The following is a 13,513-nucleotide window of genomic DNA, read 5'->3' on the forward strand; positions in this document are numbered from 1 at the left end:
CCCATCAATCTACACTCAATAAACCACCATGACAACATGAAAACATTTCTTAGAAGTGTTTGCATTTTTTTGAAGGGGTCTGAATAGTTCCTGAGGCCACTGTAAATGAAGTTGTCAGTTTTTTATAGACAGCGCTACAGACATTCATTTGTCGAGGCTGAGTCTAAAAGCAAAGACACCTCATTTATGTAAATACGCTTCACTGACACTGCTCAAATATACATTAAAATAAAGACAAATTGTTATAGAAGACACAAAAAACAGAACTAAGTTGCACATTGGAGGCTGAATGTGGAGACAATAAAACACCCCTCACCCTGAGTCTCCCAACCCGTGAAGGAAGATCACCTGTAACAGATAACAACAGTGGTTAGGACTTTCCACACTTTAAATCGGTCCACACCCACATGAACTGGAAATATTTCTCAACATTTCCTTCCAAATCCAGATACAAAGACATTTAGATGTGTCAGATAGTTATTAATCAAAGTAGACACACTAATCACTGTGAGTGCTGCAGAATGTTCAACCTCATCTCACAATTTACAGAAAAAATAACACAAACACCTCTTTGAACTTCAAGCCAATTTATTACAGTGCTGCCCTTGCACTGTACACAATGTGCTACTGAAAACAGGACCCAATCTCCCATTCTTGCCAAGATAAGCTCTCACTGCCAGTTTCCACACACACTTCTCTGCAGAAACACAATCAAAGGGAATAACAACAACTTAGGAAAGTGGCAGTTTGCTGCTTGTTGGCTGGAAATCTGAGATTTAGCTGAGATCAAAACATGTTTCTTCTTCCACACAGGGTTTGATCATGGTGCTTAACAATTCCCTCAGCACAGCTCGATAAAAGTCCTGTTGTATGTACCTGTTTAATGTACTGCACCTACCTATCAAGGTGCAACTACAATGCAGCTACAAACAAATGTTTAAATTCTCAACCATTTTCCACACATGATTTTATCAGTATTTGGTGACAACTAACTTTCAATCAATTTTGACAAAGCTACCGTCTCTGTGCCACAGTAGAAATGTGTTTAATCAATAACATTGTGTTAGAAGGAAAATAAAGGAATATTACAACTAAAAAGCAGTTAACCCCTTATTTATCAGGTCTGCTATTTCCTAACTATGTTGTGTTGTAGGTTTGTCGGTACTGAAGTGTCAACATTGTGCTAGTTTAGCAATTACAAATAACTGGAAGTGTAGCAACTGTTCACTTTCTACTTTATACTTATAATTTGTGCCAAACTAGGTTATTTCCAGGAAATTTAGGAGATTATTTGGAGATAAATCAGAATGTATGGACCTGTAACAAAAAGTGATATCATCATGCTTTTAAATTCACTTCCTGGAAGGAGAAGGTATAGCCAAAATAAGGGAGGGGGGGTGGGGGATGGGTGGATTTAGTGTAATATCTCTTTACTATCGAGAACTACAACATTAATCATCTGATCTGGTCCAACCAGGCAACTTAGAGACCAGAGGAAACGTCCATCAGCTGCCAGGAGCTACACGCCAACACCTCTTCCCTGCCCGTTCTAAACTGCTCTGTGACTGTACACAACAGGTAGGTGGACGTACTCACCGCTGCGGTCTCCTTCTCCACCCCAGACACTGTCACGGCCTCGGCGAGCAGCGGCACAGACATGTTGTTGCCACACATACACTGTAAAATATGCTGGAGTCAGAAGAGAGGACAGGAAAATGACAAGTCAGCTGACTGCAGGTTGTATAGTGTGGCTTTACATAAAATATATTGTCAAGTGCACCAAGGCCAAACAAAGAACTGTAGATCTCATACAGCCACAATTTACAAAATGTGCCTTAGTTTTCATGATTTCCAGCTTTCAGGTCTGTATATGAACCAAGAGACTTTCCACACTGCAGCTATAAAAGGAAATATTTAAAATCGACATCAAGTTGTCACGTTTGGTTCCTGCCATTGTAGAGAGACTAGTTGAGACCCCTGATGTGCTGATGATAAATGCTGTTGATGCGACAGTTTACAATAACAACCTACCAGTTTAGATTCCTACTCATGAATCAGTCTTAGGCTCTAGAGTCACTGTATTATATCCTATGGTTACTGGCTCCGTTAACACTGTTCCACATGCTCATCTAATTCGAGTTCAATTATGACTCAGAGCAAGATGTTTTACGAACTGCCCAGTGGGGTATACATCTGCCCTGGTTTGTGCCTCTCAGGCTACATTAAACATTATTTAATCTACAATTTCATTCACAGGAATTATTCTCCTAAAGGGACCCAAAAATTTCTACCAGAATTTTACCAGAGATTAATAATACAGCAATCAACATTTCTTTTGTCTGATGACCAATACTGTTTCACTACTGATTGTTTTCTCAGCCAATTGTTTAGTCTATAAAATGCTAAAAGGGGGTGAAAAGTGTATTTAACAGTTTCTCAGGGGCCAGTGATGTGTTCAGTTTGCTTGTTTTATTCGATCAACAGTCCGAAACCTGAAATGATTTAAGTGAGTGTTTAATTCACTGCTCAACACAAGCTACATGCTCACCATTTGAGAAGCTGAAACCAGAGAATATTTGGCACTTTTGCTTGAAAAATTAATCATTTCTCAAAATATTTCTGGTTAGCGGTAGACTGATAAACCAATTGATATTATCTTAAAGCAGATATGCCATTCGATAAGTAACAAAACATTACAGCACATAAAAATCCAAACTAGGTTTGAGCCGATTTAGAAATGATTTCTTCATCACAGCTTGTCTGAACAGAGAGCTCTGAAAGTCTGATCTCTTTACTGTAAAATGTCCTTCCTAATATCTTGGTTGTTACTCTTAATAAGAACAAAAGGCAACATGTATCAAGATGATTGTTTATATTAAAAAGGATTACCAATAGCTGATGTATTAGATGTTTCTTTATACTCCCACATATGTGTACGGGAACCGGCCTCGAGAATCCAGTATCTGTAGCTGATTCATTTCTAGCATATCAACTATGTGGCTCTAAATGCTCTGACTGTGCAAAGCATGATAATCTATTTTATCATAATGTAATATTAAATCATTAAATGCACAGAAAATCAGGAAATAGCAGGACCTGTGCCTTGAAAACACAATAACTGTGGTAAATTCTCTTAAGTTGTAAAAAGTTAATAAAATGTGTTTTAAAAAGACAAATGTAAAAAAGCACTGTTTCCCAGGACATAGTCACATTGTGTAACCAGTAGAGCTTATTCACACAAACGTAACGTGTCGTGCACAGTGGGATCTGTCATGTTGTTTAGAAGGCTTTAACATTCTGATAATGACCAGCTCTGCCCTGACAGTTACAACCCTGGCTGGTAATCAGTGCTGCAGTTCAACCCACACACAGGAACAACAAAGCTGAGCGTACCACTTATACACACAAACACAAAGAACTTCAAAAAGCAGCCATGAACTATGTGTTTGTGTGTCAGCAGGGTTCGGGAGACAACAAAGTGACAGGACTCATTAACTGAGACACACTGCCTCCACTGTAAATCAGCTGCAGACGTCTGTCTCTCTGTTGTGAGTCAGCTATTGATAACAAGCTGGAGATCAGGTGTGGGTTTTACGGTAAAGTCGAGCAGTAAAAGCCATCGCTCATCATTGGCCTTTAACTTTTTGATGATCTGAGAGAGGAGGAGACAAGATGGGATGGGCAGGCCTGGCGGCACACTGCCTGGTTGGTGAATGGGCAAAGAGGAGATGGGGAAATGACTGAAACACAAAGGTTAATGTTGAAATCCTGAGCAGCATTATACTCAATGGGTGTCACATTCCACCCACCCCTATTACGGCCGAGCCGAGACTTTCCTGTGGCCTGTGCGTGTTTGCCCTTTGACAGCTGACAAATTACCAACTGAAGTTCACATTTAAGCCCAAAATACCTGGAAGTGGAGAGCAAAAGTGTGATTAAAGATTCCAAAGAATGGACAAAAGCTGCTGATTTAGCCTTGCATCCTGACTCGTGACAAATGAGTAACAGCTGAATAATAACTGGGCAAGTTCATGTACCAGGAAACAGTCAGCTGTATCAGACTTTACACCTATACTCCATTACTCTACTTTCACTACATTTATTTGAAATATAGTAACATTTTTCAGTTCTGATTAATTATTTTATTAGTCTTTGCTATAAATTAACTGTTAACTGAATCGCTCAGGACTTTGGACTGTTACCCATTATGTCACAGAAAAAGCAGTCAAGTCCCCTTGATGGGAACCTGCACTAGACTGCCAAACTTGTATAAAGTAGGTAAATCAGTATTAACAATCTAGTAATGTCATACATAATAATATATTACTAAGGGGACATTATTCTGCAGAATGAGTACTTTCACTTTTGATCCTGCATTTAGTTGATGATACCTGTGAATACCTGTAATAAGTAAGATATAATTTAACAGCATTTTGGAGCTGTAGCACTGGTATTTTTAACTTAAGTAAAGGAAGTGAACACATTTTCCCAACACTGAATGTTTGATACCAAACACTTTAAGCTGCAAATGACTGCACAGTATGATTTTGTTTAAGCAAATGACTCAAACAAAACACAATACCATCAAAATGTGCATCAGAGCAGGTGCATTGAAAATCACCAAATTCTAATTCAGTACTAAAGCCCCTTCTTTCTTTAAGCAAATGAAACCTAGCTGCAACCTGGCCTCTGAAAGGGAAAAGACAGCCTGAGAGACACTAAGAATAAAATCAGGAAAGAAGAAATGGAACAATGAGATAAAAAGATAGAGAGGAGTGAGATGGAGGAGTGCAGAAACAGTGTGTTCAAACAAGTAGGACAAGCTTTCTGAAAGTGGTAGCATATGCAAAGAGGCCATTAATCTCCTTTATACCCCTTTTTGCACCTGTTATTCACAATGACCTAAGACCCAGAGTTAACACCATAAAACATTGCGTGGGTTTTTCAGTACACACTTGAAAAAAACAATGCTCTCTCTTTTCTTCTACAAGAGACCGCTGGTTAAAAATAGAATTACGCTGTGTGCATCTAGTCCAATACAGGTTGGATAAAAAAAAAAAAACTACTGAACTGTATTACTTGCTGCAACTCTCAGTTGCTCTGCTGATTGAATGCAACTACAGTTTTCACTAGACTATATTCTGACAATGTATAATTCTGCTGCAAATTGAATGATCAAGAAAGTAGTTAAACAAATGTTAAATTAATCATCAGTGGCAGGACTAATAAATACCATCAAATAATTGTGAATATTGTGTTGAACTTTGGTCACTGAAAAAATCTTGGTTTAGAGTAAATGTCTTCTTGATATCGAGGGATGTGTCAATAAATTACTGTGACAGAGCACTATGAAAGCTGCAATAGTGAAACCTAAAACATGAACAGATTATTAAATATTGGAAAAATGTAAGGCAGCAGCAAAGGCTCGGTGTTACGTTTAAGTTGTACAAACCAAGAAAGAAAGAGAAAATGCCGTCTGTGTTACAGCCAACACGATCCACATCACGAGTCTGCATCCTGCAAGACTCCCATTACATTTATCACAAAACCTGAGGCGTGTTGCAGTCTGTGTCCAACCACAGGCTGCTGCACTCGGACAGCTCTCAGTGGCTACGGATCGATGCAAACGGCACATAATATGCGGCACTGAATGACAGGCACCCCCCTCCTCCTCCACAGCATCCACCAGCAGCAGCTAACCCTGCTCTGCACCCTTAATAGCCCATTTAGCTAGCTGACTAACTGCATGCAAACGAGCATAATGAAGACAGCGAGGTGAAACCGTGTATCGCTATCAGACAATAGCTGCAGCGGAGGAAGCGGGTGGCGGGGGCGTCGAAGATGAAAAACACAATGAATGGTTAGCTCTGTTGTGCGACCCATCATCATTACCCTCCTCATCCTCGGAAGCGATGGCATTCAGTGGTGCAAAACCTCAGCTGCTCCAAAAAGGACCGACCGACTTCGCACTCTGATTTAATCCCGGTTAAGCCGTCTCCCTTCGACACACATTAACACAATAACCTGGCTAGTAGTGGTGGTAAAGCTGCTGCTAGCTAACACCGCACACACATCAACCGTATTGTCTTCCACCGGTCTCTCTTCATGTGCCTCAAACTAACGTTACGATTCAAATTCGGAGCTCAAACACAGACCGCTTTCAGGAAGACAAATTAAGCAACGTAAAGCCCCGATAAAGTTCCATCTGTGTCGGGATAAAACGTTAAAAATTAGAAACGCGGCCCGCTACCCAATACAAATCCGTACACTCACCGATTGCTGTCCCAGTTCACGACAGAGCGGAACTTCCGCTACTGGCCGCACACTAGTAGTGGGCGGGACCAGATGTGAAATACGTCATCGCATAGCAACGCCCACTGATCACGATTAGTTTCAGATATAATACAGTTGAACATACGGTAACTATACAGTGGTTAAAATACTACGTGTAATATATATAGAGATGATTCTGCTTGCAAATTATTACTTCAACCCCACTATAAAAGGGATTTTTAAAAACCTTTTACAGATTTCCTGAATACAAACAATTGTGAATGCTTTTACTTTTGTTAAAAATACAAAAGTATTAGCTGTCAAATACAGACAACCAGACAAATTAAGGAAAGACAACTAGAGCATTCTGGACTGTGGAAATCCATTTCTGTTAGTGCTCAGACAAGGCGGCAGTCACAAAGCAATCCACTGGGTGGCAGAAATTATCCAGCACATGATCCTTACTAAGGGCAAATAATGTAGTTTTGTTTTTTCAAGCACTGAAAATGCTTTTCAGTCAATAATTTTCAGACTGCATTTGCTGATAAACTCTAAGCAGCATCTTTATTTTCTGTAAGCTTCTTTACATGTTTTAAACATAAAAATCACTTGAAGCTAATTATAAATTCAGTTTAAACATGACAACTAAAGTCCTTAATTCATCAAAAATTACCAGTTTGGTTTAATTTCTTGCCTTCACTGTTTTATGTGAGAGTAGCTGTCACTTTACCAAAGTGGTGGATATCTTGACAAGAATAAGAGTATATAAACTTTACCCGAGGGTCAAATGTTTCATGCATTTATTATTAAGCTTTTTGCCCACACAAAGCCTTCACTCTTTATTGCCATAGAAAACGAAGCACCAACTTGGCACTTCTACATATCTGAAGCCCAGAGGGCCTCAGATTTCAGTGCTCAGTCCTGGTCGAGCTCGACCAACCTGCCAGCACGCAGCGTTGAACTCATCTTTGACTTTCTGACATGCGTCAGTGACACTCAGCGGCACCAGTAAAACCTCTCCTCCTCTTCTTTCTTCCAGCCCTCTGCAGCTTTCAGGAAATAAAGTTGGTTTGCGGGATGATGTTCTCCAGTTTGTGATCTGCAGGGTTTGCCGCCGCCTCATAGTTACAGATCGTCACTTCGTGTCTGTGAGCCTTAAAAGGACAGAGAGCGACAGCTTCACTTCCAGCACAGACAAAAGTTTATAGGTAGTGTGTCATGTACAAAGCTACACAGACAGGTTACACACCAACTCTGCACTCAAAACTAAAACACTGACAAGGTGACTAATGAAAGAAAAATCCTGAATAATTTAGTGGAAATAAAAAATACAGGGCTGACTGATTAATCAGTCAAATATTTATCTCCCCCCCCACCCCACAGAATGTCCAACTTTTTCCAAATGTTTGACTTTCCAGAGCCAAAGGCGGTGTGTTCAGATGTCTTGTTCTGTCCAACCAACAAACCCAAAGATATTCAGTTTATCATGTCTGACAAAGAAAAGCATCCTTAAATTGAATAAGGTGGAACAAGAAAACTCACAAGTATGAACATTCAGTGCTGACTGAATCATGCAAAATGAGCAGAATTCATAGTTGAAAAGTAAATGTGAATTGCTTGGTATTTAAATTTTTAAAAAAGGACTTTATGAGCAGCTGTCACCGCAACTGACACAGAAGGGAAACTGATCAACACCGGAGAGACACCAGCATATTTTGGGAAAGAATGCTAAAGGTCTTTTACTTTTCTATGCACTGAAGTGCACTCAAACCGCTTCACACCATTTCCCATTCAACTATTCACCCAACCTGATGCCCTCAGTGTAGTTATGATATGAAATTAGTGGAAAAACAGTACAAACATAATCAAACGGCTTTTTTTGTCTGACCAATAAGAATAAGAGTTTGCTATCATGGTACACTAGGAAAACTAGCAAATATCCATACTTGAGAAGCTGGTACCAATGAATGTTTAGCATTTTTGCTTAAAAATTATGACGAGTCAAATGTCAGAATTGTTGCCAACAGATTTTCTGTCAGTCTACTACTTGATTAATCAACTCATGCTGGTTAGTGTCTGTGTGCCTGGGGAAACTGTGAATCTCCTGTGCAGTGTGCAGGCCCAGCAATACACTTTCACGCCGGGTCCCTCAAGGAGCAAGCACACTGGTCCTATCTGAGTAGGAGGGTTGACGCTCACACTGACCTCTGTGTATTCTCCCCTCAGACCAATGTAGTAAACCCTGGTGTTCTCTGCTCCAAAGTTCTTTGAGATGTGGATGGAGAGGTGCTGAACACTGGAAAAACGAGCGATCCTGGTAATCATGACACAAGACACACTTCAGTTTGAGGCTGGGGGAACGTATGTCCTCAACAGAAGCAACAATACTGTGCCTGCGTGAGACTGTCTGAGAAATTTAAAGCCTATTAATGGAACCCAGCATGGTGCAGGATGATGAGATGATGTGAACATGCTCATAATGACTCATGTTACAGAAGGACGAACACATGCATGTACAGTGGCTTCAGAAAATATTCAGACTCCCTCACTTTAAAGGTTACAGTACATTTTAAATGGATAAAACTGACAATTTACACTCAATAACCCATAATGACAAAGTGAAAACATGTTTTTGGAGATTTCTGCAAATTTGCTAACAATCAAAATCTAAAATTACAAAGTTAAAAATGTATTCTGATCTTTAATTCAGGACTTCATAGAAGAAGCCCCTTTGACAGAAGGGCCTTGTTGACCAAAGCGCTTCTTGCCTGGTTACTCAGCTGAATCTAGAAGAGCCCTGGTGGTTCCAGGCATCTTCCGTTTCACAGTTATTGAGGCCACTGTGCTCCTGGCAACACTGATCACTACCGTTCTATGAGAGAGGTCTACTTACATTTCTTTGGACTTCATGACTTGGTTTTTGTCCTGACATGCAGTGTGAACAGTGGGACTGTACATGCACAGGTGTGTCTTTCTAAACCCTGTCCAGTCAGTTCAGCTTGCCATAGATGGACTCCAGTCAAGCCCTAGACATATCTCAGCAAACAAGGGTGCACCTGAGCACAGTCCAGAGCCACAGCAAAAGGTCTGAAGACTTTTGTAAATGGAAGATTTCATGTTTAGTTTTTAATTAATTAAATTGGAGAATTTCTAAAAACCTGTTTTCACTTTATCATTACGGGTCATTGAGTGTAGACTGATGGGCAAAACTGCAATTTTATCCATTAAGATTAACTCTACAACACATTAAAGTGTGAAAAAAGTGAAAAGGCCTGAATCTTTTGTGACACCACTAAACACTGTGATGCCATGTTAAGACCAAAAGAAAGTGAAACACGCGATTGGCTTCACTTGTCTTTTAAAAGCTGCTTCGACCAGGATTTCTCAGCCTCAGGTCACTGAGCGTCTGAAAATGATCACAACTCATCTCACACACAAAACAGATCACGTTATCGGCTCTTTTGTGAGCACATCTAAAACTCTCTGTGGAAGACTCCAGGAAAGTGATAAAAACTCATTTGGAGCAGAAACATTTGTTACGTAAAGTTACATTCTGCAACCGTGGTGCTATGAAAAATTATGATTAAGACAACGTATTAAACATTATTAGTCTCATGTTGGTGGTGAACGTGTGCTGTCAGAAACCCTAGTTGCAGCTTTCAGTTTAGAATAAGGGCCACAGCTGGAGCTTTACTGCAACCAGGAGAAACTTGGCTGAAATGAAAAACAAGTATTACTGTTGGTGCTCTCACTTTGTTGGGTATTCCAGCTCAGCGACAGGGTCTCTGTTCAGTCTGAAGGCTTGCTCAGGTTCTCTGCCGGTGTCATCAAATGACATTTGAGGGATGTTTTTGTACCTAGGATGAAAATGTTTACTTTAAGTTTGTTTAATAATCTTGAATTAAGCATTTGTTTCAATACTGGATGAACTGATTAGATTTGGTCTGGCAGTCATCAGGTGATATAACACAAACTATTAAAAAAATATTACAATATTCACATTTTAATGGCACTTTAAATAAGCCAGACACCCTGTACTATAATCAATTAATTAAGCCAAGACTTTGTGGCGGTTAAGATACTGAACATCCCCAGTTCAAATGTGGCCGAGTTTGTCCTGCATCACTGCCCTGAGCAGAGAAACAGAGCCAGAAACTCACAGTCGTATCTCAGCTGGATGAGAGTCGTCGTCTTCTCCAGAGATGATGATGCCTTTCAGCTTCACGCTGCCTGTGAAACTAAAAAAATAAAAAATAAAACACAGTTCCTTTAAATCACAGAAAGAAAATGGAACAACTGGACTCCATGACAGTGAAAGACAGGAAGGCAGAAGCTCTCCAGAAAGAGAACTGTGAAAACCAAAAATGAAATTAGAACCAGAATCATGTAGGTCAAATTTCCAAAACAGTAAAGAGGCTCATCTCACTGATACAGTGCTTTGCTAGCAACATAATGCATACATCATACCAAGATTTTAATTTAATAGCATTACCATATATATATTTACTTTAAATCTGTGTAAAAGAGGAAAAAATAAATATTCAGTGTACATGCAGAAGGAAAGGTTAAAGTTCAGATTGATGATGATGATGAAGAAAAAATGTATATTAAAGGACTTACGGGATGTTGAACAGTAGCTCTTCATCTGCATCGCTCTCGACATACTACAAGACAGGAAAGTGAATCACTGACAGCAGCTTTAAAGTTCACCATCTGAACCGAGTCATTATCAGACTGGGATACTGGTTTGACTGGTTTGTGGGCCAAATTGACCCTAGTAAGAACAACCAGAACTGGGGACTGTGGCAAATCATCTATCTCAATAACGGACACATTTCCCACATGTAGATCACAGTATCTGTTGAGGTGTGGAAGATGTAAGTCTGATTTGTAAATGTTCATCACATTGGACTGTGTGACATCATGTAGAGCTGATATGATTAGTTAGTTAGCAGTAAATAAAATGAAACTATTTAGTTAATTCATTATTAGTAGTTAAGCTACTTTGTTACATGTATTGTGTTAGTATTAACAATATTAATACAGTTTTGTTGGTTTAAAAAAACATGGTCTCCATGTAGCCAGCTGCTCCTCACAGACAGGAGCTCCACAAACCTGCGCTCTCATCGGCCACATATGGAGCTAGCTAACGCAGCAGAGTGTTACTGCACGGGGGAGACATGCAGAACAACTGGCCGGAGGAGAGGCTTTGTACAGCCGATACCTTGTCCCGCTCGTTTCGCTGATCCCACGGTTTGAACACCAGCTTCCCGTCTCCGTCCCTGCTCTCGTTCAGACACTGCACCTTCTCCAGGTCGATGCGCTGATACAGTCCGTACTCCAGGCCCCTCTCCGCGGGCTCGTGCTCACCCTCGCACCCGCAGCCGTGTCCATGACCGTGGCCGTGGCCGTGCCCGGACATCGTGGAACTAAAAACGCTGCGTTCTGTCACAGATAGCTGAGAGAAGTACACCTAGAAGCCACAGCTCCTCTGGAAGTTTCCATAAAGTAAAATGACAAGCAGCAAGTTTCACTTCACAGCGTCACGCGAACTGACATCTGCGTCAAGTGAACTGACGTTTTAGTGATTGTCCGGTTTTTGGTTTTCAAAATAAAATTGTATAAGCGGTGAGTTCAAGGACAAAGGGATAATGTAGAATATTCTGTTATTGTAAAAAGCAACACAATGTTATCTATTATTATTCTTATTATAATTACTAATAAACACTTGCTTTAATGCTTTAATTAAATAATACTTAAAGTTTCAAAGTAAAAAGTAAAAGAAATGCATTGTCCAAAGATAAATGTAACTGTATCAGTCAAGGTTCCCTCACAATCTTTTGCTGGAGCTTTCAGCTGTATCCCACGATGAAAGTGTTTTTTAATGGTTTTAAAGGAAATACGCAGTTTATCGAGTGCATAGACGCCGGAGCACAGAGCAGCCTCGCTGCTGTATAAAAAGGTTAAAACATTTTATTTTGAAGGAGAGGAAAGTCCGTCTGTGGCTCTGTGGTCACTTTACCTGCGCAAAGAGCAAAACACAACCACGTGATGTGCCCTCTGATTGGCTCACATCTTTTACCACCAAATGTCAAAACTGTCGCAAACCTTCAAAAAGTAACACAAAAAGAAACAAAACATGTGAAAATACGTAATTATTAAATTCCGCAGTTAAAATTCTACCTTAATTGATATACGCAAATATAAGAAGCACACTTACGTAAAGTAGAAAATATTTCTTTTTTCTTTTTTTAATTATGTTGTAAACCCTCAGATTTACCTTGGGGCCCCCCTCAGCTGATTGGGAATTACTGCCAAACAAAATAGACTACAAATATAATAGGCCTTTGAAGTTTAAAAGAAATGTAAATAGTCAAGTGAAAGTATTTTTAAGTTAAAACGTGTTGTAGAAAGAAAGATACAAAGGAATCCTCTTCACTTTGTTATTTTCCTTGTATCTGTCACTGCTTGCCGCCATTATATCTAGCCACAACGTTCCCTTCCATTTTTATGCTGATGATATTCAAATCTATATGCCGCTGGTTCAACCGGAGTCAGGTTCGTTTGGTGCATTACAAAACTGTCTACAGGATGTCAAAACTTGGCTTTGTCAGAATTCATTCATTCATTCATTTTCTACCGCTTAGTCCCTGAGCGGGGTCACTGGGGGGCCGGAGCCAATCCGGCAATCGGGCGAAGGCGGGGTACACCCTGAACAGGTCGCCAATCCATCGCAGGGCCTGGGTTAGGGTTAGGGTTAGCCCTGCGATGGATTAGTCAGAATTTCTTGTACTTAAATGAAGGCAAATCTGAATTTATCAGCCCCCAGTTGGATGGAAGTGCAGTTGATCTTGGCACAACTTTGATAAGCAGATCAAGTCAGTGGTTAAATCCAGCTTCTACCAGCTAAGATTGTTAGCAAAGGTAAAGCCATTTCTCTCTCATAGTGACTTAGAGAAAGCCATTCATGCGTGTGTGACTTCCCGGCTTGACTATTGTAATGCCCTGTACTCCGGGTTATCCCAGTCATCACTCTCCAGGCTCCAACTTGTTCAGAACGAGGCTGCCCGTCTGCTGACAAACACTCGTCGGCATGCCCATATCACTCCGGTTCTGCTATCCCTTCACTGGCTGCCTGTTAAATGGAGAGTAGATTTTAAGGTTTTGCTTTATGTTTTTAAAGTCTTGCACGGCCTTGCCCCTCCGTACCTGTCCGACCTCTTGGCTAGATATGTCCCTC

At 40.3% G+C, this 13,513-nt stretch overlaps 2 protein-coding genes across 4 annotated transcripts in view; both read right to left on the reverse strand.

Moving 5' to 3' along the window:
* Positions 1 to 6,351, reverse strand: part of lypla2 (lysophospholipase 2) — an 11,868-nt gene extending 5,517 nt beyond the window's left edge. The window contains exons 1-4 of one of the 3 annotated variants that reach the window (XM_020618503.1): positions 5,893 to 6,255; positions 3,810 to 3,910; positions 1,597 to 1,689; positions 317 to 348 (exon numbers count right to left, since the gene is read on the reverse strand). In XM_020618503.1, the coding sequence (XP_020474159.1) occupies positions 317 to 348; positions 1,597 to 1,674 (110 nt within the window). In that variant the 5' untranslated portion in view covers positions 1,675 to 1,689; positions 3,810 to 3,910; positions 5,893 to 6,255. The other 2 variants (XM_020618500.1, XM_020618499.1) reach the window with 2 other exon arrangements.
* A 705-nt stretch (positions 6,352 to 7,056) lies between these two features.
* On the reverse strand, positions 7,057 to 11,859 carry pithd1 (PITH (C-terminal proteasome-interacting domain of thioredoxin-like) domain containing 1). The gene is made up of 6 exons (XM_020618470.1): positions 11,498 to 11,859; positions 10,894 to 10,937; positions 10,434 to 10,511; positions 10,026 to 10,130; positions 8,479 to 8,587; positions 7,057 to 7,427 (listed from the first exon to the last, which is right to left on the reverse strand). The coding sequence occupies exons 1-6, from the start codon at positions 11,693 to 11,695 to the stop codon at positions 7,326 to 7,328; spliced, it is 636 nt and encodes a 211-aa protein (XP_020474126.1). The 5' UTR covers positions 11,696 to 11,859; the 3' UTR covers positions 7,057 to 7,325.
* Positions 11,860 to 13,513: the final 1,654 nt, after the last annotated feature.

Source organism: Monopterus albus, unplaced genomic scaffold (assembly GCF_001952655.1).
Source record: "Monopterus albus unplaced genomic scaffold, M_albus_1.0 scaffold206.1, whole genome shotgun sequence".
Classification (NCBI taxonomy): Eukaryota; Metazoa; Chordata; class Actinopteri; order Synbranchiformes; family Synbranchidae; genus Monopterus; species Monopterus albus.